This window comes from Gossypium raimondii, chromosome 5 (genome assembly GCF_025698545.1).
Source record: "Gossypium raimondii isolate GPD5lz chromosome 5, ASM2569854v1, whole genome shotgun sequence".
Taxonomy (NCBI): Eukaryota; Viridiplantae; Streptophyta; class Magnoliopsida; order Malvales; family Malvaceae; genus Gossypium; species Gossypium raimondii.
In genome coordinates, this window is record NC_068569.1 from 2,502,145 (window position 1) to 2,528,261 (window position 26,117).

The 26,117-nt window shown below is 31.9% G+C and overlaps 3 protein-coding genes, 1 long non-coding RNA gene and 1 pseudogene across 6 annotated transcripts; all 5 read left to right on the plus strand.

Moving 5' to 3' along the window:
• Nucleotides 1–1,614: 1,614 nt before the first annotated feature.
• On the plus strand, nt 1,615–3,369 carry LOC105771061 (UDP-glycosyltransferase 91C1). The gene has a single exon (XM_012592468.2). It carries the CDS (start codon nt 1,699–1,701, stop codon nt 3,091–3,093), a length of 1,395 nt encoding a protein of 464 aa, XP_012447922.1. The 5' UTR covers nt 1,615–1,698; the 3' UTR covers nt 3,094–3,369.
• A 1,209-nt stretch (nt 3,370–4,578) lies between these two features.
• LOC128040941 (uncharacterized) lies at nt 4,579–7,022 on the plus strand. Of its 2 annotated transcripts, XR_008195700.1 has the most exons (4): nt 4,579–4,713; nt 5,151–5,224; nt 6,043–6,117; nt 6,872–7,022. It is a non-coding gene; the product is annotated as an uncharacterized LOC128040941 (long non-coding RNA). The 2 variants fall into 2 exon arrangements; XR_008195699.1 differs by lacking the exon at nt 6,872–7,022 and having other exon boundaries at nt 6,043–6,316.
• Nucleotides 7,023–9,984: 2,962 nt separating this feature from the next.
• Nucleotides 9,985–11,559, plus strand: LOC105765841 (UDP-glycosyltransferase 91C1). The gene has a single exon (XM_012585104.2). It carries the CDS (start codon nt 10,035–10,037, stop codon nt 11,436–11,438), a length of 1,404 nt encoding a protein of 467 aa, XP_012440558.1. The 5' UTR covers nt 9,985–10,034; the 3' UTR covers nt 11,439–11,559.
• A 509-nt stretch (nt 11,560–12,068) lies between these two features.
• Nucleotides 12,069–13,491, plus strand: LOC105767554 (UDP-glycosyltransferase 91C1-like; annotated as a pseudogene).
• A 5,059-nt stretch (nt 13,492–18,550) lies between these two features.
• On the plus strand, nt 18,551–25,223 carry LOC105771038 (uncharacterized). 2 transcript variants are annotated; one of them, XM_012592436.2, is made up of 13 exons: nt 18,554–18,879; nt 20,089–20,263; nt 21,116–21,199; nt 21,401–21,642; nt 21,794–22,037; nt 22,552–22,631; nt 22,757–22,841; nt 23,154–23,285; nt 23,369–23,482; nt 23,623–23,661; nt 23,874–23,958; nt 24,629–24,682; nt 24,778–25,223. In XM_012592436.2, the coding sequence occupies exons 1-13, from the start codon at nt 18,698–18,700 to the stop codon at nt 24,828–24,830; spliced, it is 1,569 nt and encodes a 522-aa protein (XP_012447890.1). In that variant the 5' UTR covers nt 18,554–18,697; the 3' UTR covers nt 24,831–25,223. The 2 variants fall into 2 exon arrangements, with proteins under 2 accessions (XP_052486799.1, XP_012447890.1); XM_052630839.1 differs by lacking the exons at nt 24,629–24,682; nt 24,778–25,223 and adding an exon at nt 24,475–24,622 and having other exon boundaries at nt 18,551–18,879.
• Nucleotides 25,224–26,117: the final 894 nt, after the last annotated feature.

Below are 26,117 nucleotides of genomic sequence, written 5' to 3' on the forward strand. Positions count from 1 at the left end.
ATATTTTTATAATAGTAAAAATATAATTTTATTATTTTTATAATTTATTGTTTTTATAATTTTTAAGTGATTAAACTAAATTTTTATTATTTTTGAAGAAATAAAAGTACAATTTGATCATTTATAATTTAAAATCTTATAAATTATAAAAAAATCTAAATAAAATATTTTCCATTTTGAGTGCCAGGCCCGTCACCCCGACTTCACCACTGGGTACATGAGCAACAAATCTTGTAAGTAAAAATGGAGAGTGATTACGTTGTTTTAATTAGATATTTTACCTGTTAAAAGTCGCATAATATTAAACTTGGGGTATTTGATTGATTATATCAAATCTTTCTGCCCAAAGATTCAAGCTATTGAAAGTAGGTAATCAATCCTCTCATTTTTTTTTAGCTTGATATGCTTTACTTAGGAGTGATAATGTTGCTACTTAGTGGCATGATATGTCCATTATTTCTTATGTATCGATCATATATTTTATAAATGATAAATTTGGATGCATTTTTTAATTGTCATTTGCTATTTAATGATTTTTTTAAATGAGGCACATGTATTTTCATTTTCTTTGAAAAATCATTCGTAAATATTTTCTAATTAAATCAAAGATAATTAAAATAATAATCTTAATTCTTAAAAGTTAAAATTTAAATTTCGTAAAGTAAGTAAATTGCTTAAAAATAACAAATAACAAAAATTGAAGAATTGGGGGAGTAGGGGAATATTAAACCTTAATTCTCCAATGTTGTAAACAAGATCACCTCACCTGTTCATGGGTCACGACACTCGGTTCGGTCTGAAGGCCGGCCTAAAATGTAGGAGGGTTTGGACAAAAATATAGGCCCGGAAAATGAGTTTGGACAAAAAATAAGGTCCGTTTAAAAAACGGATCAAGCCCTGAGTAAGACATTTTTAGTTTGGGCCCGGCCCGAATTCATTAAAAGACAAAAAAATCTGTTTTTTTAATATTATTTTCTTGTTGTTTTCTCCTTATTTTACTACCATTTTACTATTATGTTGCTACTATTTTGTTGTTATTGTTTGGATATTGTATAAAACTTATTTTATTGTTAATTTTGTTATTATTTTTAAGACATTTGTTAATTTTTTTATTATTTTAGAAACATTTGCTTGTTAAGTTGCATCTATCTTAGTATTATTTAAGTATACATATTTTTTATAATTTATTTTCAATTTGTTAGGAAATATTTATTTTGTTATTTTTAGTATTTTTATGTATATATATTTTTAAAAATTATATAAAAATTAATATGGGTGGGTCGAGTCAGGCCTGAGTTTTAACAATTTTATCCAGGTCGGTCTTGAGTAAAATTTTAAGCACATTTATTGGACTGGGGCCTAGCAAACAGGCCTAAATTTTTAGCTGAGCCCGGCCAGCAATGCACACCTCTACCCCTGGCCCACTTGGGTTATAAAGCCATCTCTTAGCTCAGCTTGAAAATTTATTTCACCAACCATTCCATTATAAAGTATAAACAAAATACCACACCACACACGAATATATAAATTATATACCTCAATTAAGCAGATAAATTATTTAAAAAGCAATTATTTAAATAAAACCATTTCACATGGCATCTTTTATATACAAAACCCCAATTATTGAAGAACCAACGACTCCCCTAACCAAAAAGCAAAACAACATCTCTGGCAAAATAGTTTGAATTTCTTCTACTCATGGATTACTCCAGCAGCAGAAAACAGCTTCATATAGCAATGTTCCCATGGCTAGCTTACGGTCACATCGCCCCATATCTCCAAGTTGCCAAGTTCTTAGCTCAAAAGAATCACCATCTCTACTATGTCTCCACCCCTAAAAACATTAGCCGCCTCCCTCAGCTTCCCCCAACTCTCTGCTCCAATATTACCTTTATACCTCTTTCTTTGCCTCATGTTGATGGCCTGCCACCTGGAGTTGAGTCCACCTCCGAGTTGCCCATTCACAAAGTTCCTTACCTCAAAAAATCATTTGATAAACTTGAAACACAGTTGACTGAGTTCCTTGAAAGGTCGCCGCAAATTAAATTGATTATTCACGATTTTGCTCCGCATTGGTTACCGCCTACGGCGAATCAACTCGGCATCAACCTAGTTTACTTCAGCATATTAAATGCTTCATCGAACGCTTTCTTAGGCTCTCCATCAGAAATTCTCGGTGGAAGTAGAAAATCACCTGAAGATTTCACGGTGGTCCCGACGTGGATGGATTATCCTAATAACATAGCTTTTAAGCTCCATGAAACGGTGAGTCACAAAGAGTGCGAGGATATTGTATCCGATTTTGAACGTTGTGCGACAGTGCTTTTAAATTGCAAAATTCTGACCTTGAGAACTTGCTATGAATTCGAACCTGAGGCACTACGTGTGCTTAGTAAGATTCACCAGAAACCAATAATTGTTCCACTTGGCTTGTTGCCGCCACCACTAACGAGCGTAGATGATAAAGGAGACGAAAATTGGGAAGCGTTGAAGAAATGGCTTGATAGTAAGCAAGAGAAGTCAGTTTTTTACGTTGCACTCGGTAGTGAGGTGAGTCTAAGTCAAGAGTCCATGCACGAGTTGGCATTTGGGATAGAGAAGTCTGGGTTACCATTTATTTGGGTTGTGAGGAAACCCCCTTTAGTTGAAGAACAGTTTGCAGAGGACATGATCCCTCCCGAGTTTGAAGAACGAGTTTCAAAACAGGGTATGGTTTTACGAGGCTGGGCACCTCAACTTAGGATCTTGGCTCACTCATCAGTTGGTGGTTTCTTGACTCACTGCGGGTGGAGTTCCGTAATTGAGTCTCTTGGATTAGGTAAACCTCTGATATTGTTTCCCGGTGGAAGTGCAGATCTTGGGTTGATTGCTAGGTTGATGCATTGGAAAAAGGTTGGATTCGAAATAGAAAGAAACGATGTTGATGGATCATTTAAGAGCGACTTGGTGGCCGCGTGTATTAAGCGAGTCATGGTGGATCCCGAAGGTGAGCAACTCAGAGCTAATGCACTTGCAATGAAGGAGATTTTTGGCAATGTAGAGTTAAGTAACAAGTGCTTGGACGAGTTTACTCAGTCAATTGAAAATATTTAAATTTTGATTTGTATGAGGGTCCATGTGTCATCTGTTTTGGGGGAAAAACCTTTGGTTGAAGGATCTTGTAATAGTAACCATGTATGCTTTTGTTTGGAATTAGTATTATTTCGTTTAAAAAATTGAAGTATTTATACAATTCATTGTGGCTATCTTGAAAATCAAAGAAAACTATAAAAAAATAAGACTTTCTTTGTAATATTCTTGTTAACTTTGAGATGTAAACAATGTCAATTCAAGTTGGAATGTGTAAAATTATCGATGTAGATAAAATAATATTTATTATTAGTGGAGAGGATAGTGGATAATATAGGAAATTTAAAAAATGGACTAAATCATATAAGAGTGAAAAGTGATGGGGCAAAAGTGTAAAAGATAAGAATAAGAAATGACTAGATTAAATTAATGGAAAATAGGAAGAGGACTAAAAGTGCAATAATACCATGAAGGTCTTGGATTGATTGCTAGGTTGATGCGTTGGAAAAATGTTGGATTCAAAAATAGAAAGAAATGATGGATCCTTTAAGAGCGACTTGCTGTCGGAACGAAAATTTTAGGTTAAACTTCATAATTTATACTTTATTTTTATATTTTAAGTAATTTAATTTTTTATATTCTTTTAACATTTTTTTCGTTCTCTTTTGTTTCTTCCTTTGTTTTTCTCCATTTTCATTTCTTTTAACTTATTTTTTTATGTTTTCATTTGTTAAAACATGTCTACAAACTCGTATCACTCAAAAATTAAATTGTTCAAAAAAAAGATAGGAACTAGTTTTAACAAATGAAAATTATAGAAAAACTATGTTAAAAGAAATGGAAAAAGGGAAAATAGAGGAGAAGCGAAGAGAATGAAAAATAAAGAAAAATAAAAAGAAAGTTAAAAGAACATAAAAGAAAAGTTTAAATTGCTCAAAATGACTAAATATGGGGATCGATTGTATAAATTAACCTAAAATTTTTGTTTGAAATGATGATTTAATGTGTCACGTGTAATGACCCAAAAATTCACGGGCATCGGAAAAGTATAATATCGGGCCTCCGTCTTAGTAAATTGAGTTTGAAAATAATTATTAGAAGTAATTAAGAGTTTAGTTTAGTGCTTAATTAGGTATTAATTAGGTGAATTTAGTTTAATTAAGAGAAATTAGGAAAAGGACTAAATTGAACTAGGGGTAAAAGTTGAATTATAGATTAATAAAAATAAAAAGGATTAAAATGGAAATTAAGCCATTAACAAGAAATGGGGCGGTATAAGTGATAAAAATCTTAGATGTTTTATATTATATTATATTATATTGTATTGTATTGTATTATATTATATAAATTAAATAGATGACAAATGTATGGTAAAGATTAAGACAAGTGTAACAATAATAATTACATAGGTACACTTGTAATAAAAATAAATATATGCTTAAATAATAAGTAAAAGATTTTTTATATAATATATATTATATTATTATAACAAAAAAAATAAAAGAAAAACAAATGAAATAAAAGAATAGAAAAAGAGAAAGAAGAACAGAAAAGAAACAGAGAAAGAGACGAAAACAGGGGAAGAAAAAAGGGGAAAGAAAAGAAAGGGGGAAAATTGAGATTTTGAAGCTTGAAGTTTAATAGGTAAGCTAAATCAAGTCTTTTTCTCACAAAATTGATGTTTTTTGGAATCCTAGAGTGAAATACTCTTGGATTTACGTTAAAAATTTGAAAGTTAATAGATTTTTGAGTAGGGTTTATGTTGAATAAATTATGGAATTGAGGGTTTATTTGATAGAGTTTCTAGCTAGAGTTGATAAAAGGATTAAATTGTGAACTAAACTATAAGTTTTGAATTTTAGGGATTAAATTGAGGAAAATTCGAAATTAATGAAAAATGCTGAAAATTTGGTAGTTAAATTTGAGTTAGAAGAAATTTGAATAGAAATAGAGTGTGAATTAAATTAGAAAAGTAAATAAATTTAGTTAGGATTAAATTGGAATTAAAGTATAAATTAGATAGAAATTCTATTATTATTAATTAATGTTGTAATTGATGGTGTAAATTATTATTTTCGTAGCTAACAAGGAAAACGAGGCATCGGCACACAAAGGAAAGGGGAAGGTTATTGAAGAATAATCGAGCAAAATTCGGGTTTGTATTACTATAATTCAAATTATTTATTATTTGATGTTAAATTTAAATTATGTATATGTAAGCATATGATAAGGTAAGTGACTGTATTGAATTGAATTTGAAAAAAATAAATAAATAAATTGAATGAGAAAAGTATGTGTTGGTATTGAACTGTGTTTAATTAGTGAATGGAAAAAAATATAATTGATATTGAAAATTAATTTTTGAAATAAAAGTGAAAATTAGATTGTGAAATTTATATACCCTATTAACTAGTCGGGCTGAGTCGGATATAATTGGCATGCCATAGGATTTAGAAGAGTACGGGATTTATCGACTTTGTCGATCAGGCACTTTATGTGTCGTATCTCAGGCACTTTATGTGTCGTATCAGGCACCTCGTGTGTCGTTTCAGGTACTTATGTGTCTATATTGATCAGGTACTATGTACCGTTTTAGGCACAATGTGCCGTACTGGTGTGTTTGGGTTGGAATCCGTGTATCCGTCAAAGTCCGGATTGTTAATAGGGTGAACAATTGAATATGAGAAAATTTAAAATTTCGGATTGAAATTGATATTGAAAATGAAAGGCATGAAATTAATGCTTATGTTGTGATTGAAATTGTTACATGTGATATGTGATTGAGATCGAAAATTAGGTAAAGAAAATTTGTATTGTTATTGTTAAATAATGAAAGTTTATAAATTAATTGATATTTAAGAAATCGGATAGTTACATGCTTGGTAATTATAATTCTTTATTGCTATTATAATTTGAATTATGGTAATACCGCTGAGTATAAAATACTCAGCGTACGGTTGTTTCCGTGTGCAGGTTGAAAAGAAAAAAAAAAGGGTCAGAGTCTCGGTTCAGCATCCAAGACAATCCCGACTCGGACATAAAATTTAGGTGATGTTTTCTTTCTTTAAGAGAAAGTGACATGTACATAAGAATTATAATAGTTATGTTGGTATGTTATATAGTTTTGTTGTAAAGTAAGATATTATGTGTTTTGATGATTATATTAGTAAAATGGTAGAAATCCTTTATGGCATTGGTACCAAATTGAAATGGCTTGATTAGTTTTATGTATTAATTAGAAATGATAATAGGATTTTTATGAATTAAGTTCTTATGTCAATATGTCAAGTAAGATTTAAGTATATAAATGCCTTGGTTGAAATACTGGAATTGTGTTGGTTATGTTTGAAATTTTGCAGGGGGTTGTATGTAAAAATAAGCTGAAATGCTGCCGATTTTTTTATAAAAATGAATGAAATCAATTAGTAACATTTACAACAATTTATGAATTATTATAATATGTTGGTTAATTATTTAACCATTGTGTGTAAATTGTTGATATGTCCGGTAATGCCTCGTAACCCTATTCCGGCGACGGTTTGGGGTTAGGGGGTGTTACATCACGTTAGCTTACCGTTATACCGTTAACGGCAGTTAACAGCCTAGTGACTAAAATGTTAGAACGCGATAACGTAAGTGATTAAAATGTAACATTTTAAATATAAGTGACTAAAATGTAATTTAAGGTAAATAAAAGTGACTATTTTAATTGTTTAACCTTAAAATTTTTAATATATAATTACATAATTGAGTCGAGGTTGCAAGCTAGGGTGATGGCTCAATACCTTCTCAACTTGTATAGGGAAACCGAGGAGAATAAACTATTATGGAGGATGATGTGCACTTGTTCAGGGTATTATTCAAGAAACTTCAAGGGATAACTGTTAATTACTGCTATTTCTCTTGTTGTGAGTTAATTCGTCATATATGGGCCTAGCTGGTGGCTGTGATATGCTGTGGACGTATGTATCTTAACATTTTTTTAATATATTTTTAATATATTATTACAATTTAACTTTTATATGTTATAAATTATATAATACACAAAAATAATATAATATTGTATAGTACTTAGACTGTGCTCCAACCTTAAATAATGGAGTTTGAGCTTAGCTCATATTTTTAATGAATCTAATATTTTATCCTAACTTATTTATAGGCGTAATATTTTTTGTCCAAAACATTCAAATTCGATCAAACCTTTAAACTGTGAAGCAAGTGCAAAATAAATCAACCCAAATCTTCCATCTTCCAATTAAAGCAATAGTTTCAATGGCTATACCCAAGCCCTAACCTGTTAAATAATAAAAATATATATGACTCGTTTAGTTACTAGTATAATAACATGAGAAAATAATTTATTTATTATATATATTACAATAGTTAGATATATAGTAAAAATTAAATATAAAATTAGAAAGATAAATAATAACTCTTGTAAAAAATAAAAGCACTTAAAAAGTGAACTCTTCTCCTTCTCTTTGTTAAAATGAATAATAAAATGACTAAATATTATCAATTAAAATAATTTATTGCTAACACATATATTAAAACATGTAGAAAAAGATAACACTATGGTAGCAATAAAATATTGATAAACATATAAAAATCTACCAAACAAAACAAAAAATAAACGCCAAAATTTGAAAAAAAAATCTCCTACCATTTTTTTTTTCTCATTTTTCTCTCCTCTTTCTTGTTCTTTTTGGATCTTTTCCTCCTACTCCTCTTAGACGGCTAACTCAATCGAAAAGGGGGAAAAAAAAATTAAAAATCTCAATTTTCATATTAACCTCGAAATCATCTATTATTCATTGGTTTATCGGTCGCATAAACAACCTCTCACAATTTTAAGTTAAGCATTCCTACTGCTTTGAGACAGATTTATATTTGAAGTATGGATTCGCAACTTTTTTTTATTTAAGTTTAACTAAAACTTTTAATCTGAAAAGGAATTTAATTAGTGATACAAATACAAATAGAGGACAAGCGCAAAGTATCTTTCCCATCCTTAATTTAAGCGTTGTTTTATAGGAGCTGATGACTAGATTCAATGTATCGAATAAATAATAAATAATTTATCAAATATAATATAAATATACGAATGTTTCGAAATTTGTATAATGATTTGGAATATAACATAAATATATCAAAATTTATATAATTAACAAATTATTAATTTTTTAAAATTATATAAATATAATTAAAATATGATATAAAAATTGTATGGATCAAAGTTACAATGAAAAGTAATGATTAAAGTTACAATCAATAACATATTAATTAATTTAATAAATTCTCAGTTGATCAAATAATTGAGGGTAATTATGAAAAATCAAAGTAGCTTTAGAGGGCAACTTTCTTCTTCTATATAATATTGGTGTGTATTTTGTTTTCTTTTATGATAAGTATTATTTTTCATGTTATAAGTAAATTTAATTTATTATTTTGTGAATTTTTTATAAAATGTTAAAGTTGTTAATTTATTTTTTCTATGTATAATGGAAAATAATTGTATGAAACAGATGACGCCACATTACCTATATATTTTTCAATAATTTAATGTCAAATCAATTTTTCATCATGAATCTCAGTATTTCCACCATGAAAAAAATCAATTTAAGATGAAATTATTAATGTGACATTAAATTATTAAAATGAATAATATTACTGTTTTATATAATCTTTTCTCATATATAATAAATTAAATTTGCTTATTCTTATTATTTTACTTTAAAACCTATCATCACGTTATTGAGATATTTTAGATGAATGATTTCTCGTATTAATTCAATTTTAAATGTTTTAGAAAATTACAAATTTTATTTATCCAAACAACCAACTAAACTACTGCATCAAATGATATCAACATGATCGTGTACAAAGCAAATAAAATTCAGCTTAAGAAAAATTGTATCTGGATTTAATTCTCAGTTACTACAAAGGCTCTAGTATAGGGACTAAAAGTATCTGACAGCCTCTCTATTAGTATTAAACCTAATTAATTTAATCTCCTACTATTAAAAAGAATTAAATAATATTAAATTATTATCTAAAATTTGAGGTAATAACATGTTTGTTTTAATCTATATTTATTTTTCTATTAATTGAAATAATATATTCATTCTTTGTTTTTATAAGTGAAGTTTAACATAAATTGAAATAATATCACTTAACTTGATTAAGTTAATTTATTATATTATTAGTATGGTTTTCAACTAACTTATTATGTTGGGTTAATAATTTTAGATTAAATAGTTAAAATTTATATGTTCCAATATGTTTCAAGTTTTTACTATTTATATGTTTAGAATTTTATTTTTTTCGGATTTAAAATTCAACTCCAATTATTAGTATTGTTAAATTTGTTAGTGTGGCATTTAAATTAAAAAACTACTCACTTGATAATCATGTCTAAAAATGAAATTGTAATGGACTTAAATTTAATAAAAAATTTAATGATGTTAACAATTCTTTAAAGTTACATCCATGAGTTTAATTACAAAAAATATTTAGAGTAAATAGTGGTATTATAAATGTCGAGGTATCAAATTATGTCAAAAATTAAAATAGAAAAATTAAATCTTAAATTTGAGAATATATAGGGACTGTAATTGAAATTTGACCCTTTTTATAAAGTTAAAAAGTAGAGGGATCAGGATTGAAACTTAACCATTTTTGTTAATAATGTAAAAAAGAAAAGAAAAGAAAAGAGCAACGACAGTGTCAAAGAAGGAAGGCCCTAAGTCCTTCCTTTTATATATAATAGTATAGATATGTGCACGTCGGTTTCCAACATCTGTTAGCCGCCCCATTCATTCAATTTTAACTCTACTCATGGGCATAATAAAAAAGAAAAAGAAAGAGAACTATTTGATAGAGACAACCGCCTATAAGAACTAAGGCTTCCATTCGATTATGAACAAAACATATCGAGTCTGAAACATCTGCATCAACAAAACACCATGGACAGAACAAAAAAGCTTCACATAGCGATGTTCCCTTGGCTAGCTTATGGTCATACAATGCCATTTCTCGAGGTTTCCAAATTCTTAGCTCAAAAGGGTCATCGTATATCCTATATTTCCACCCCTAAAAACATTAGTCGCCTCCCTAAACTTCCCCCACTTCTGTCATCTAACATAACTTTTGTCGAGTTTTCTCTTCCCCAGGTTGATGGCTTACCACCGGGAGTTGAGTCCACTGCTGAGGTACCTATCGAAAATGTCCCTTACCTTAAAAACGCATATGACAAGCTCCAAGGCCCTTTAACTGAATTCCTCAAAAACTCAAACGTCAATTGGCTAATCCATGACTTCGAGCCTTACTGGTTACCTGGAGTTGCTGCTCCACTCGGAATCAATTTGGTTTTATTCTGCTTATTCAATGCCACCGCTCTAGCTTTCATGGGTCCACCATCAGCTTTGCTTGGTGAGTTCCGGAAACGGCCAGAAGAATTCACAGTGGTCCCTGAGTGGATAGATTATCCTTGCAACGTAGCTTTGAAGCACCATGAGATAGTGAACCACATAAAATGCATGGATGATGTATCTGATTTCCAACGGATGGGACAATTGATTCAAGGCTCCCAATTTGTAACTACTCGCGCGTGCTTCGAGTTCGAACCAGACGAGATTAAATTGCTTATTAAACTTTACCAAAAGCCTGTTGTTCCGGTAGGGTTGCTGCCTCCATCACTGCCATCAAACGAGGACAAAAGAGATGATAAATGGGAAGCTACAAAAAGCTGGCTTGATAGCAAAGGAGAGAAGTCAGTTTTCTATATCGCCCTTGGCAGTGAAGTGAGTCTGAGTGAAGAGTCCATGCGACAGTTGGCATTCGGGATAGAGAAATCCAATTTGCCCTTTATTTGGGCAGTAAGGAAACGCCCAATGGGTGAAGGGCTAATCGATAACATAATCCCTCCAGGGTTCGAAGAACGAGTTTCAAACAGGGGCTTGGTTTTGAGGGATTGGGCACCTCAGTTACGGATATTAGCCCACTCTTCTGTCGGGGGTTTCTTAACTCACTGTGGTTGGAGCTCAATAATCGAGGCACTCAAGTTTGGCCGAGCTTTGATAGTGTTTTCTGGGGCAAGTGCAGATCAGGGGTTGAACGCTAGGTTGCTGCATGGGAGAAAGGTTGGGATAGAAATAGAGAGAAATGAAATGGACGGTTCGTTTACAAGCGATTTGGTGGCTAAGACGATTAGGCAAGTGCTGGTGGAACCAGAAGGAGAGGCGATTAGGGCAAATGCGTGGGCAATGAAAGAGATTTTTGACAATGAAGAGTTAAGTAATAACTACTTGGATGGATTCACTCGGTTCATTGAAGAGTTTGCCCCTTCAGCTTGCCATACCCAGATTTAGTTAAGTTATATATCGATGTTTCTTCACGCATAGCATCTAAACATTCTGCTCTCGTTAAATAATTATTGTATTCTATAAAGGAGTATTAATCAAGTGTTGTTTGATGTTTTAGGAAAATAAATTACGACCCCACCCAATATTTTATCTATATTTAATCAGACAAATCATTAAAATATATATGAAATAATTTAAATTTGGTCACAGGTCTAATATGGGAAAATAACTAAAACGCAGCCTAAAAATAATACAATCCTAGTACAAATACATTAATGTATATATACATATATTTAAATCAGTGAACTTTTCCTAAGCATAATTAATTTTAAATTTTAAAGGCGAAATTATTGAGAAGACTTTACTTGAATATCATCTTGACCTGAACATGACTATACTCAAACCATAAAATGGATAAAAACATCAATCGTTTATACAATAAAATATCAACAAAGGTTGAGCATAATGATAAGATATATTGTACTTAAAAAACTTCTGTTTAAATCTTGATGATAACATTATTAGAATTGAATGTGATAACCATGAATTTGAAAAGAATTAATCTTTATAAAATTTATATCTTTTTACATCAATTTATAATATATTTATCTTAAATATTTAATTGACTGAATATCCTATATTTCCACCCCTAACAACATTATCCGCCTCCCTAAACTTCCCCCACATCTGTCATCTAGCATAAGTTTTGTCGAGTTTTCCCTTCCCCAGATTCAAGGCTTACCTGCAGAAGCTGAATCCATATCTGAGCTACCAATCGACCAAATCCCCTCCCTTAAAAAGGCATATGACAAACTCCAAGACCCTTTAACTGAGTTCCTCAAAAACTCAAACGTCAACTGGATAATCCATGACTTTGCTCCTTACTGGTTACCTAGAGTTGCAACTTTACTGGGCATCAACTTAGTTTTCTTCAGCACATTCAATGCCACTTCGTTTGTTTCCATGGGTCCACCATCAGCTTTGCTCGGTGATCTCCAGCAGCGGCCAGAAGACTTCAAAGCCGTTCCCGAGAACCTTTGTAATATAGCTATGAAGCTCCACGAGACAGTGAACTACCAACAGTGCATGGATGATGTATCTGATTTCCAACGGGTGGGACTATTGATTGAAGGTTGCCAAGTTGTAACTATGCGCACCTGCTTCGAGTTCGAACCGGACGAGGTTAAATTACTTATTAAAGTTTTCCAGAAGCCTGTTGTTCCAGTAGGGTTGTTGCCTCCATCACTGCAGTGCCATAAAACGAGGATAAAAGAGATGATAAATGGTAAGCCATAAAAAGTTGGCTTGATAGCAAAGGAGAGAAGTCAGTTTTCCAAATCGCCCTTGGCAGTGAAGTGAATCTGAGTGAAGAGTCCACATGCACCACGCTTTATTTGGGTAGTAAGGAAACGCCCAGTGGGCGAAGGACAGATGGATGACATAATCCCTCCAGGGTTCGAAGAACGAGTTTCTAACAGGGGCCTGGTGTTGAGGGATTGGGAACCTCAGTTACGGATATTCTTCTATAGGGTGTTTCTTGTCTCACTGTGGTTGGAGTTCAATAATCGGGGCACTCAAGTTCGGCCGGGCTTTGATAGTGTTTTCTGGGGCAAGTGCGGATCAGGGGTTGAACGCTAGGTTGCTGCATGGGAGGAAGGTTGGGTTAGAAATAGAGAGAAATGAAACGAACTGTTCATTTACAAGCGACTTGGTGGCCGAGACGATTAGACAAGTGATGATGGAACCAAAGGGAGAGGCGATTAGGGCAAATGCGTGGGAATTGAGAGAGATTTTCGACAATGAAGAGTTGAGTAATAACTGCTTAGATGGATTCACTCGGTTCATCGAAGAATTTGCACCTTCAGGTTGCCATAGTCAGGTTTAAGTTATCGATGCTTCTTCATAACCATTCCGCTTGCCAAGTGGATTGCTCAAATAATTAAAGTACTGTATTCCATAAAGCAGTATTAATATAAAGTGTTGCTAGTTGTGATTAGAGTTATAATATAGCATGTGTTAAATGTGTACTGAAGAGTTATCTCAGATTATTCAATAAAATAAGAAGCGCTGCTTTTCTCTGCTTCTTTCACTCTCTTTTCACTGTTTTTCTTGCTGTCTGGAAATGGAACAATAGTTTAGGGCAAATAAATTTACTCGTATGTTATTGTTGCACGTTAAACCCATCTATGGTCTATATCAGACCTAAATATTCTGCATTTATACCTTAACCTAACAGAAATAATATAAAAGAATAAATCAAGAACACTTTAGAAAACCAAACGAGGGCATTCATTTTTTTCCCTTTGAAGAAAAAGCGAACTTCATTGATGACTAACTAACAAAATTAGCGGTAGATCAAAGCCAAAGTCTTTGGTTGCTCATTTTTACGTTCCCCCGCAAATTTATTGACTTGTCTCCGCAGATGTGGGAAATGCCACATCAGCTAAATTCTACCGCTGGAGTCCGAAATAAGTGGCTTCTGATTTTTGACGAAGTTGTTGACTTTTATATTGCTACCATTAATTACTGAGTTTTTTTTCTCTATACGGCCAAATGCAAACAGGAGTTGAATTTCGGCCTCCGTACAGCTTGCAATACATAACAACAACTCCAACAGTAGTGGATCCCATAGTTCATACATACTTCATATTAAGATTAAATTTACAAGTTGACGCATATATGAAAATGTAAATTTAAACTTGTACTTATAAAAAAACACAGAGATTTACACAAAAACTTATGACCCGCGACCTTTAAACGTAAAATAATACTTCTATTATGTATTTTATAGTTAAAAATGTTGACATCACAAATAAAATAACTCCAAACATAATACATATACACAAATCATCATTTTTTTATAAATAACAATATTAGTATTTTGTGATTATTTTAATTTCGTTTAAGTATGAGGTCATGTTTTCCTTTTTCTTTTCGATTTTTTATATTACACCTTCAATAAAATATGTATTAATCTTGAAATTTTATTTGTAGAGTGAAGGAAGAAATTAATTTTTATATTAAATACCAACCGTTACTTATCAATTAATAAATGGATAAAGATATAAGGTGTAAGTACCCTCAAATGTTGGTTGAAGTGGTAAAGTATATTGCACTCTCAAATAAGAACGTAGGTTTGAACCTTGAATACGCCATCACTAGAAAGGATAGCTACGAACCTCAAACATATACCGTAGAATGAACATAGAGAATACTAACAAAATTTGAGAGGGACAAAGGAAATGTTAGAATTTTTTTAGAGGGACCGGAATTGAGTTGTATGTTTGTATAGAAGCTAAAATACGATTTCATTATTGTATTGACTTATACCTTTATAGTTTTTAGGAGGGCTAAATCAAATTTTTATTATTTTTGAGAGGATCAAACTATAATTTTTTTTAGATAATTTGTGCTTGTGTTACCCATAAAAAGCATTAAACTGCTACAGTTACAATTGCACTCCCTCTACGTTAGTCCATGCATCATGTTTATGTAACCACCCTCATACCCCATCTCGTACATAACATTTTATTTACATGGCTGCTACTATTAATATTTCTTCCTTCAACTTAAATACATCTTTGATGCTCCTTAATAAGGCTTCCTCATTGCTTTTCCTTCCATGAAACAATCTTCTATTCCTTTCTTTCCATAACGTATAGATAAAGGAGTTCCAAGTAAATTTTAGAATCAAAGTAAGGATTTTCCTTTTAAGCGTACCATTGCTCACTATAGTACTCATTTTCTTATGTCATTATTACAGATCTCTACACCTAGCATAACTTTGAAATTTCTCTTCATATTTTCTTTGAGTAAGCACATTCAAATAAAATATGATTTTGAGTTTGAAGCTTCATGTTACAAAGAGTGCATGTTTCATCCCCATGCATCCCAAACTCAAAGAAAATGTGATTTCGAGTTTCAAACTCTAACTTGTAAGTTTATAGATTTTGGGATGTAAAATTTACTAATCCCATTTTAGGGGCAATGCCCTATTAATTACTCCTGCTTTGAAGAGGAATAGTCATGATTTTTGAAAAATTTAACCATTATATACTGTAAAACGAATATAAAAAACATATATTAAAAAAATCTATTTAGTTGAGGTTATGTTATATTTTTGCAAATATAAGTTGGAGGTTGAGAAACTAATAAATGGTAAGGCATTTTGAGTAGTTTCGAGGCTAATAAATATAGGTGACATAACTTAAAAGAAAAGCCAGAGAAGGAAACATAATAATAAGATTTTAATTTTGATTATCATCCGACAGTGGGGACAATTCAATGAAATTAAACAGCTGTGTTAAGAGGTCTCATTAAATTAACCATCTTACAGAACAGACCCATAACCAAATAGCTTTATATGGAAGTTTCTCATGTGCCTTAGCTAGCCTCTTTTTTTTCAATACCTAATTTAACATATTATTGCTGGAAAAATAAATGGGAACCTAAAATATTCTTTCTGTTTTAGATTTTAATTTGACTCCAGGTTTTACATTAAGTAATAATAAAATAATAGCTAATGACATTAAAATATTAAAATTTAAGAAATTTATGCCAAACGAGATAATTATTATATTTACTTACTCAAATATGGTTTTATCTTACTTGCGTACGTTTTACTCTCTCTTTCTTTTTCCAATACTAAGCAATAAAAAATAAAAATAATAATCTTATATTTTGAATAATATTCTTAATATATTATTGAAAATTTTATATCAACATTTAAATTATAAATATATATTAAAATTTTATAATTATTTTATAGTAAAATATGAATAATTTAATTATATAAATATGAGTATTTGTTTAAATCAGGCTTAAACAAATATTTTAATTTAAATTAAGTTTTAGTTAGGCATTTTATTATTAAGTTTATATATGATATTAATAATTATAAAATATTATCCTATTATAAATTAAATTATGATTGTCAAAAAGAAATGATACTATAATTTTCTTGTAATAAATATATTTATGTTGAATTTATTTCCTAAAACAACTTTTATAAAATGATTCCAAGAAAATTTGTCAAAGAATGGAAACTATTTTACTTGAAGTCTTCAAACACAAAAAATATCAGCATTTTCAAAAATCAATACATTTTTAAAAATAATTTTCTGGAAGTTATATTCACAGACAACCTAAATATAATCGAAGTCATCAAATGTAATATTTAAATTTTAAGAGAGAAGTTGAGAAATTACATGGAATAATTAACATCCATCATTTCCAATTCTTTTATTACTATTCTTGAAAGAAAAAAGAATTAAACAAGATGATTTATATTTTATCAATCAAACATTTTTAAATAATTAAAATTATACTTATTAATCTAATAATGATTAGATTATATTTTATATAATTACATTGCCCAAACATACTTTAATATTTGGATTATGCAATGGACTTTGGTTCACATAGCGCCACGATTCAATCATTGGACAATGGATGTCATGAAGAAGTCAAAAGAAGACAAAGATGATATGATGTTGAATAACAAAGTATGTTCCAATCAAATCATTCTCTTAATTGTGGTTCTTTATAACATTTCCGAACTTTGCCTTTCCATTGTCTATTTTAGTATTATAGCACCAAAACCAATTGTGGATTACAACATTTGAGATTCCCATTTTCATTTTGTCAAACATATTTTGAGAAATTCGTATCCTTGCAAAAAAAAAAAAAACATCCATGTTGTTTGTAATCACTTATATATTTAGTCACCATTGGGGGTGATTAATCAGAACTTCCTACGAAAGTTGAGTTAATTAAAATGCAGATTAAAAGTAAATTTGATTTATTTATTATGTAAAAGGACAACAATGTACACCGTACTTATTTGTACAATTTATCTAACGTAAATTCAGTTTCGAATGAGATACAAATTTGATTAGTAAGTTAAAAATAATAAAGTGGGATATATGATGTCACTTGAATCTAGTTGAAACAATGATTAATAGTTGTTCGGTACTTTGATTAATAGTTACTCGTAAATGTCATTTCAATTGCTAACGTTTATTGATCCCGTAACGATTAACTTATTTATCGGTAAATCAAATTGTAAAGCTACGTTATTGAGTGTGATTGTATATTCACCGCGTGACATGAAAAATGAAATGTATGTGTTTCGAGTTTCCATCTTTCCACCAAGACATTGATAAGTGTGGGATCTAATTTACACCCCCGAGCATACGAGACACGTGCAAAAATCTCGCCTCTTACAAGTGTCGTTCAATTACACACAATAGCCATGCAAATAGATTGTGTATGTATGTCTCTAAAATTTGATCTTCAACATGATTATATAAACATAAAAAGATTATAAATTTAATAATGTTAACAACTTAATTATGAACTTAATTGAAAAAAAATAAAATAAAATATTTTCTTATCATTTGCAATTGGACGCCGATTGTCATCGAAACGAATAAGAGGAATTGTTATTATAAAAATAAATTAAAACGAATAAATTACAAAATAGAAAATTAAAACAACAAGAAATTGAGAGAAATTTAATGAAAAATTGATTACTAAAAACTCGAGAGAATAGATCAATTGAGAGAATTGAGAGAATGAGATTTGAATGCAAAATGAAAAAAATGACTTGGGTTTGTATAACAAATAAATTAGCCGCTTTTAGCCCGTGCCTGAAAATATGTCCAGCAGGACATGTTTTTTTGCTTGGTCAGACGAAATAGGACGTATTTTTAGCTGAGTTAGTAGAAAAATGTGTTTAGCATGAAAATATTCTAAAAATCAACCTATTTATCTAAATATTAAAAAAAATCAAAGAAAAACTTCAATTATTTTAAAAACTGACTTACTTATCAAATTTAGCCCAGATCCCATCTAACTCTCAATAACTATTGGAAGCATCCACAATTGAAGACCGTTAATTTCTCAAGTCTGACCACTAAACAATGGTCCACGTTAATAGAATCCTACGTGTCAGAACCTATGAGATTATGGGACCACAACGAACAGCATTTCACCACGTGTCACGAAATGAATCCGGGTTGTTGAATTGAAATGAAGGGAGGCAGAGGAAAAGCCTTGTTTATTTTATTTTATTTTTTATATTTTAATTATTCTCTCCCCAGGTTTTATTGTCTCTACATGTAATAACCTGAGCCCCCCCTCTTGGCCCCTGCTTCGTTGTCACAATCACCAAAAACCATAAACAGGAGAGAACAAGAAAAGACCTTATTTCGTTTACAAGGGGGAAAGAAGAGAGCGATAGAAAGGGATCGTGAGGTGTAATAATGGAGAATCATGAGGAGGAAGTGAAAGAAAAAGAGATGACGGAGGAGGAGGGGGCGGAGGAAGAGCAGGAGGAAGGGGATGATGTGACCAGCTTGACGCTTGAAAGGGTGGCTGCGGCTAAGCAGTTCATTGAAAGCCACTATAAAGCTCATATGAAACATATCCAAGATCGTAAAGAAAGGTATATCGGAATTTTTTATGTATATAATAATATATGTATATTGCATGTTGATTATATCTATATTATTCATTTTTTTATTTTCTATTTTGCATGGCCTTGGATGTTTCTTTCGATAAGATCTTGTTTTGGGTATTCTCAGAGTCTTTTGATTTTTCAAGCTTGAATGTATAACGTGTTTGGTTTTAATATTGCATGGCATTGGATTTGGTATTGGTATTGGGAAATTTTTATTCTTTTGTTTTTGCACTTTGAATTGAAAATCAACTGAAAAGTTATAAACTTGGGGGTTGTTGATGAAGGGAAATGTGTTTTAAAGGCTATGCTTAATTAATGAATCAATGTCTTTTTCCGTCCTGGGGTAACCGGGTGCTGTTATACAGTCATCCAATAGATTGATGTGTTTCCGGGTATTCTTTTATCATTTCGTCCAACAGGAATTAAAAGTGTTCAAAAGATTATAGGAACATCAAGCTGATAGCAAGTTATTGTAGGATTTGGATGGCAGTGGGAGCTTTGCAATGAAATAAAGAGAAAAGTGAATCTATATCAAATAAACAAATTTCGAGGTTCTTTTTTTTTTTTTTTTCCATAACCTTTTCTATCCTCTGTGTACATGGCAACAATGCTCTAGAGTTCTCAAAACATACACATACAAAAGTGCTTTCATATGATGAGTATATATATGTTTAATTTTCCTCCCAATGAACTTGTTGGTGAAGAAATGCATAGAAATTACAATTTTTTCTCGATGAAAATTACATATTTATATTGCTACGCAAGTCCATTGTTCTATGAACATCACAGCAGGAAAAGGAGCTCTAAAAGGAGTGAAACTGCCAACAAGGGCTTATCCATCGTTCAAAGGACCAACTAAGGCCATGGTCCAAAGTTTTTATATCTGCCAACCCCTTTTGTTTGAGTTAGCTATGTCAGAGAAAGCTGCATTAACTTTTGCATGTATTGTTTTTCCATCTCTTTCAGTCTTCCAAGACTCTGGAGTCTGGAACCTATGTTAGAAGAAGCATTTTTGTTATAGCCTCTGTGTACACAGGAAGAGACTCTCATATGTGGGTTGCAGTTATTCATTTTTGTATCCTTGTAACTATTGGTATATTTATATTCGATGATTGTAGTTTTATAGAAGGATACAGTTATTGAGAAGAGAATAAATCTAAGAGTTTGATTTTGGTGTGTCTTGGCAAAATGCAGGCGCTTGGTTTTGGAAAAGCAGTTGGCATCTTCTGATTTTCCAGAAGAAGAACAAATCAATCTGCTCAAGGAGTTGGAGCGCAAAGAGTCAGATTATATGAGGCTTAAAAGGCACAAGATCTGTGTCGATGATTTTCATCTTTTAACAATTATTGGAAGAGGAGCTTTTGGAGAGGTTAGAACTACAAACACTTTTGAGAGTATTCATAGGACATCCTTTTGACAATTATCATTTCCCCTTCTTTCTTTTTCCTTTTTTTACTGCAAGGAACCATCATGCTGTTGTAGAAACTTGCGTGACATTTGCAAAATGATTGCCATAATTACAGCTTGAAACATTCTATTAAAATGGAAAGAAAGATAATTATTACAAAACCTATGCCACTTGAAATCAGATTTGTAAATGTTAAGCAATTAACAGCTAGCAATAGAATTCATCGACTGAGGTGCATATAAAGTTAGAGATAGTGATTACAAGATTGGCGATGGTAGAATTTTTGGTGCTTTATGTGAATTTTTTAACATGTTGCAACATTGCTAGTCTTGCGGTAGGATCACTGTCAGCTAGAAGAACCGAGTAAAGATGTTCCAAACAAACATAATTTGGATGCTTCAGTTTTGTAGTATTGATTGAGACATACAATCCATTTTTTAAAAAGATTACTTGAAAATTTGAGGTATTTTATGCACTGAGGTATTAGGTGGTAGGCCTTGAATTTTTGGAGAAGTAAAAGTCCTCCATTTTAAAGTAGAATTGGACTCTGTATGCTATTACAGTATAAACTTTTCAATAGAGTTCAATTTTAACTGCTAGGCATTCCTGAGATAAGAAATCTTTTGAAACAATCTTCTTGTTTTACACATTGTTTCCTACACTTATAACTATTGCATGTGTATTGTGGGCTGTGCCTTTATTTTCCAGCTTGAGTGCAACTCCTACGACTAGCATAATTCATTGTTATGTTTTCTTTTAACTGTTCTGTTATGATGTTGGAGGTCTTGTTCATATGTTGTTGTTAGTTTACAGGTAAGATTGTGTCAAGAGAAAAAATCAGGTGATATTTTTGCCATGAAAAAGTTGAAGAAGTCAGAAATGCTTAGCAGAGGACAGGTGAGATCTGAAATCATTAGTCGCTAAAGCTCAATTTTCTCGTTCATAGCATGTTTTAGAAATTCCATCTCCATTTTTCTTTCTGCTATTTTCATAATGCTGGAAAATCTCTCTCTCTCTCTCTCTCTCTCTCTCTCTCTCTTGTGTTATATTGCTACTTGTTTCATTTCTTTACACTCACAGATTGTGCATATAATATAGGTTGAACATGTAAGAGCTGAGAGGAATTTGCTGGCAGAAGTTGCCAGTCACTTCATTGTGAAACTCTATTATTCTTTTCAAGATGCTGAGTATCTATATCTAATCATGGAGTATCTGCCTGGTGGTGACATGATGACTTTGCTAATGAGAGAAGACACTCTAACTGAGACTGTGGCTAGATTTTACATTGCTCAAAGTGTTCTGGCCATTGAATCTATTCATAGGCATAATTACATTCACAGGTTAGTAGCCTTTTGTTGGTACCAACAGAATATCGGGTAGTGTAAACGTGGAATCTTGTTAAAGGCTGTGTAACTTCTTTCCTTCTGTAGCTCTTGTGAATTATTATCAATATCTGACAAACTTGTGTTTGGTTCTTTTTCCTTCTACCAGAGACATTAAACCTGATAATCTTCTATTGGACAAAAATGGTCATTTGAAGCTTTCGGACTTTGGTCTTTGCAAGCCTCTAGACTGTAGAAATTTATCATCTATAAACGAAAATGAAACCCTTGATGATGAGAATTTGAATGAATCAATGGATGTTGATGGACACTTCCCTGAATCTGGTAGAGGAAGGCGCTGGAAAAATCCCCTTGAACAGTTGAAGCACTGGCAACATAATAGGAGGAAATTGGTATTACGATACTTTCTTCTTGTTAAGTTGCATGTTATAATTCTAACATGTGCATGCATATGTACAGCCACAGGAAGCATGTTTACGAATTCTAGTCCCATTTGCTTGGAGAAAGGATCGTATGAAACTGTGATTCCACATCATTCCTATCCCTTTCTAATAGGGGAATGCAAATCGGATTTTTCCTCCTGAAAAAATTCAAATCCAACTAAAAATGCTAGAAATCAGGAGAAAAAATCCAATTTGTCATTCCCCTATTAGAAAGGGATAGGAATGACGTGGAATCACAATTTTATACAATCCCTTCTCCATTTGCTTGATATTTAAGATATTGAATGAACTGAACTTTAGGATTAAGCTGATTTATTATTCATTTGCCTTTCCTTTTGTTGCTTGTATGTCTTGTTTGAGACTGCATTCTTGTTAGTGAATTTTGGGAGGGAATCAAGTAATATATTGAATCATTTGTTCTGTCAATTATTCTTGGGTTGTTTTCCTCTGGTTTCAATGGCAGGCATTCTCAACAGTTGGAACACCAGATTATATTGCCCCTGAAGTATTGCTCAAGAAAGGATATGGCATGGAGTGTGACTGGTATGACTTAGGATGAATGATACTTAGTGATAAGATTTGTAAAATTTGGATCCTGTTTCTGTCATTTAGTCATTCTTCATCTGCTTTTTTTCTTTAATAAATTCTCATCAGTTTACCTGTTGCAGGTGGTCACTTGGTGCTATCATGTATGAAATGCTTGTTGGTTATCCTCCATTTTACTCTGATGATCCAGTGACTACATGCAGAAAGGTTTTTCTATCTTTCAAAACTTTCAGCAGTTTTAAGTTGATCCACGGAGAATTAGCTTTTAACTTTCATTATCCTATTTTAAACGTTCATGTGCCCTTCTTCATATCCTCATTATATATAGTCTGCCTTCTTGTCATCTTCTTTCTGTTCTTTTACGATGTTAACGATAAATTTAAGGTAAAATTAGTATTTGGCTAATTCAGTTCATTTTGTAGATTTATACAATCATGTGGTGTGATGTTACGTGCGATATTAGTTCTTTAGCTCTCTGACCTCTTATACAAGATTAAATACTTCCATTGAAATTTCCAGATTGTGCACTGGAGAAATCATTTGAAATTTCCAGAAGAAGCAAGGCTGACACCAGAAGCAAAGGATTTGATCTGTAAATTGCTTTGTGATGTTGACCATAGGCTTGGTACACAAGGAGCGGACCAAATTAAAGTAATTTCTGAGAATATCAAAATAGTTGTTTCCCATTTTCCCTTACGTTGTGTTTTCCACATACTAACGATGAGTATAATTAGGCCCATCCTTGGTTCAAAGATACTCGTTGGGACAAACTCTATGAAATGGAAGCAGCATTTAAACCGCACGTTGAGGGAGAGTTTGATACTCAAAATTTTATGAAATTTGATGAGGTTAGTTATTATGAGTATATTTATGCTTTCTCAATATTTTACATTTTTATTTTGAGGTGTTTTTTTTATGCTCTATAAAAGGCATTTTCTGCCTTCATCTCTATGGAGCCTCTTGGTGATAAATTCTGACTGTTTCACAGGTGGACTGTCCAAGAACAGGATCCGGGCCATTAAAGAAGGTACCTACTTTTTTGCAAGGATTGTAACCTTTCTTTGAATACTCAACTATTCTTCTCCTGTGACCATTCTATATTTATAATGATGAAAGTTTCATATCTGGCTTCAGAGTCACCTCCAGTATTGTTAACTTACATTGAGCATTTGTATGTCAAGTTATTCAAACTTAACATGTCTTGCATAACTTACCTTTGTGTTCTTACCTTGTTGCCAGACGTTTTTAGCTCCTAAAGATCTTAATTTTGTGGGCTATACATACAAGAATTTTGAGGCTGTCAAAGGGTTGCGCCATTCTTTTGGTATGAGAATCTTTGTTCCTCTAGTGTTACCTTTTGTTTATATTTCGACTGGTTCTTTTTTGTCAAATCTTTGATTTCATGATTTAAAATCATATTTATTTGATTTTTTTTTCTTTTCTTGATTCCTTTGATCAAAACTTAAAAGTTCCTTAAAGCAGTGACCTAAGTAACTAATTATAAACGTTCACATGGAAAGACACCGTCGTATATTTCTTCTTATTTGCTTAACCTCCATCAATAAGGTCACATGTTTATTTATCGTTGAGGAAATTCGGTCTTTCCAACAAGCCAGTCCCATGCATGGTTTTGGAGTCAAATTACGGTTGCCCTTCCGCTGTCAAACAGACTAATACTAAACTCATTCTTGTCTAGAATTGTTAGTCTTCCTTTAACTGCTTTTTCTAAATATTTCATTAATCTGTGCTGCTACAATAGTATGGATCAATATGATTCATACCACATCTAAGTAATGTAGTGCTCATTTCATGCTGCATAGTGTTGACTGTTAGATGATAGGTCTTTTTAGCTTAACAAGAGAAGGAAAGAACACCACCGTTCAACTCAAATGTTGCGTAGCCTCTCAAGTGCACATGCATGTGTTGTTTCAAATGGTGTTTAAATTCATTTTGTTGCCAAACAAATAATTTTCTTATCGTTCATTCAACTCCAGCGGATGTAAAGGAGTTTGGACCGGTAAGGCAGGCATCAACCGACTCGTTCCACAGTAAGATACCATTCCTAAACTAGCATTTTCAGGTCTGGTTTTTGTTTATCTGATAGGGTCAAAACATTTCTCACAAATGGGGGTTTCTGTTTTAGGTGATTCTGGTGTGGACTACTCTAATAGTGATAAGGAAACAAGGATGCTCTGACTATCAGAAGAGATGGCATACATGTCACTTTGTGGAGTGGCTCAATCTTTTACATGTACAAACACCATGCACAATGGATAAACAAACTCTTTTTATATTTTGATTGATGGGTCTGCCTGCTTATTTCAGTCAGGTTCTACCATGAGCTTCTTATTTAGCCAAACTAATAAGTGTACAGTATTTATGAGTTAGAAAGGAGTAGAGATTTTTGATGGGGTTGGTTGGTAGTAGCCATAAGGGAGAATTTTAATGTCCATTTAGTCTTTGAGTTAAAATGTCTTAATTCAAAGTCAAAGGTTCAGCAGTCAAGATACTGGTTGGTATTATATGAAAGCATTGTTCTTCGGTAATGAATTGCAAATTATATGAAATCATCTTTCTTTAGTTTTATCAGCGAACCAGGTGCTTTGAATTAGTTTAAATAATGTTGAACAGCAAATTTATAACAATACTAGATTGGAAAAAACGGTGTAAAAAATATGCAAGAAATTGGTTTTGGGCATCTTGGTGATAAATTAAAGCCCCCTATGGATGAGTTTTATTTTATGAGTTAACCTTTTTTTCATAGAAAATATAAAAAAATACCAAAGTACAGTCTCAGTGGTATAAATATCTGTTGTTTTTAAATATTGGTTAATATGTGTTTTTTAACAATGATTTTAATGGTGTGCTTGATTTGATCACCAAGTGAAAGGGTAAAAATGAAAAAATAAAATAAAATAAAATTGAAGTTATTTGACAGATTAAAGCAGGAGAAAAGTATGGTTCCAAAAACTTTTAAACCTTTTACTTGATTTGAATTGAAATTTAATTTCATTACAATTGGATATAATGATAGCACATATTACATAATACGAGATTAAATCTTAAAAAAATAAAGCTGTTTGTTAATGATTGGCTTTTCAGTTTAACTACTTACACATACTAATACTACAAAATCTTTTTATGTATTAGTATTAATCTCTACCGTCGGGCAGCACTGCTCACATCTACCTTGTAGGTTGTTTTCTATGCCAGTTTTTTTGTGACATAATAACTCTAGGCCCAACTGTTTTCTTCCGTTGTTGACCAGCTCGCCAGTGAGAGACCGAGCCTAGGACATTGATTCACCCATTTCACTACCATCCGTCACTGCGACGTCTGGTGAGACTCCTCTCTAAGTTGTTTCACTTTCCTTTATGCTTCCCTCCGCTTTGTGAAGTTTGTGCATTGATTGTTGCAATGTCGGCGTCTCCACGAGGTCTCCATCGGTTCTATTTCCTGACGGTTGATGGTATCATCGCACCA

Coding starts and splice junctions, on each gene's coding strand:
- LOC105771061 (XM_012592468.2), top strand. CDS start 1,699: ATGGATTACTCCAGCAGCAGAAAACAGCTTCATATAGCAATGTTCCCA.
- LOC105765841 (XM_012585104.2), top strand. CDS start 10,035: ATGGACAGAACAAAAAAGCTTCACATAGCGATGTTCCCTTGGCTAGCT.
- LOC105771038 (XM_052630839.1), top strand. CDS start 18,698: ATGGAGAATCATGAGGAGGAAGTGAAAGAAAAAGAGATGACGGAGGAG. Junction 20,264..21,115: donor GAAGAGGAGCTTTTGGAGAG/GTTAGAACTACA, acceptor GTTAGTTTACAG/GTAAGATTGTGTCAAGAGAA. Junction 21,200..21,400: donor AAATGCTTAGCAGAGGACAG/GTGAGATCTGAA, acceptor CATATAATATAG/GTTGAACATGTAAGAGCTGA.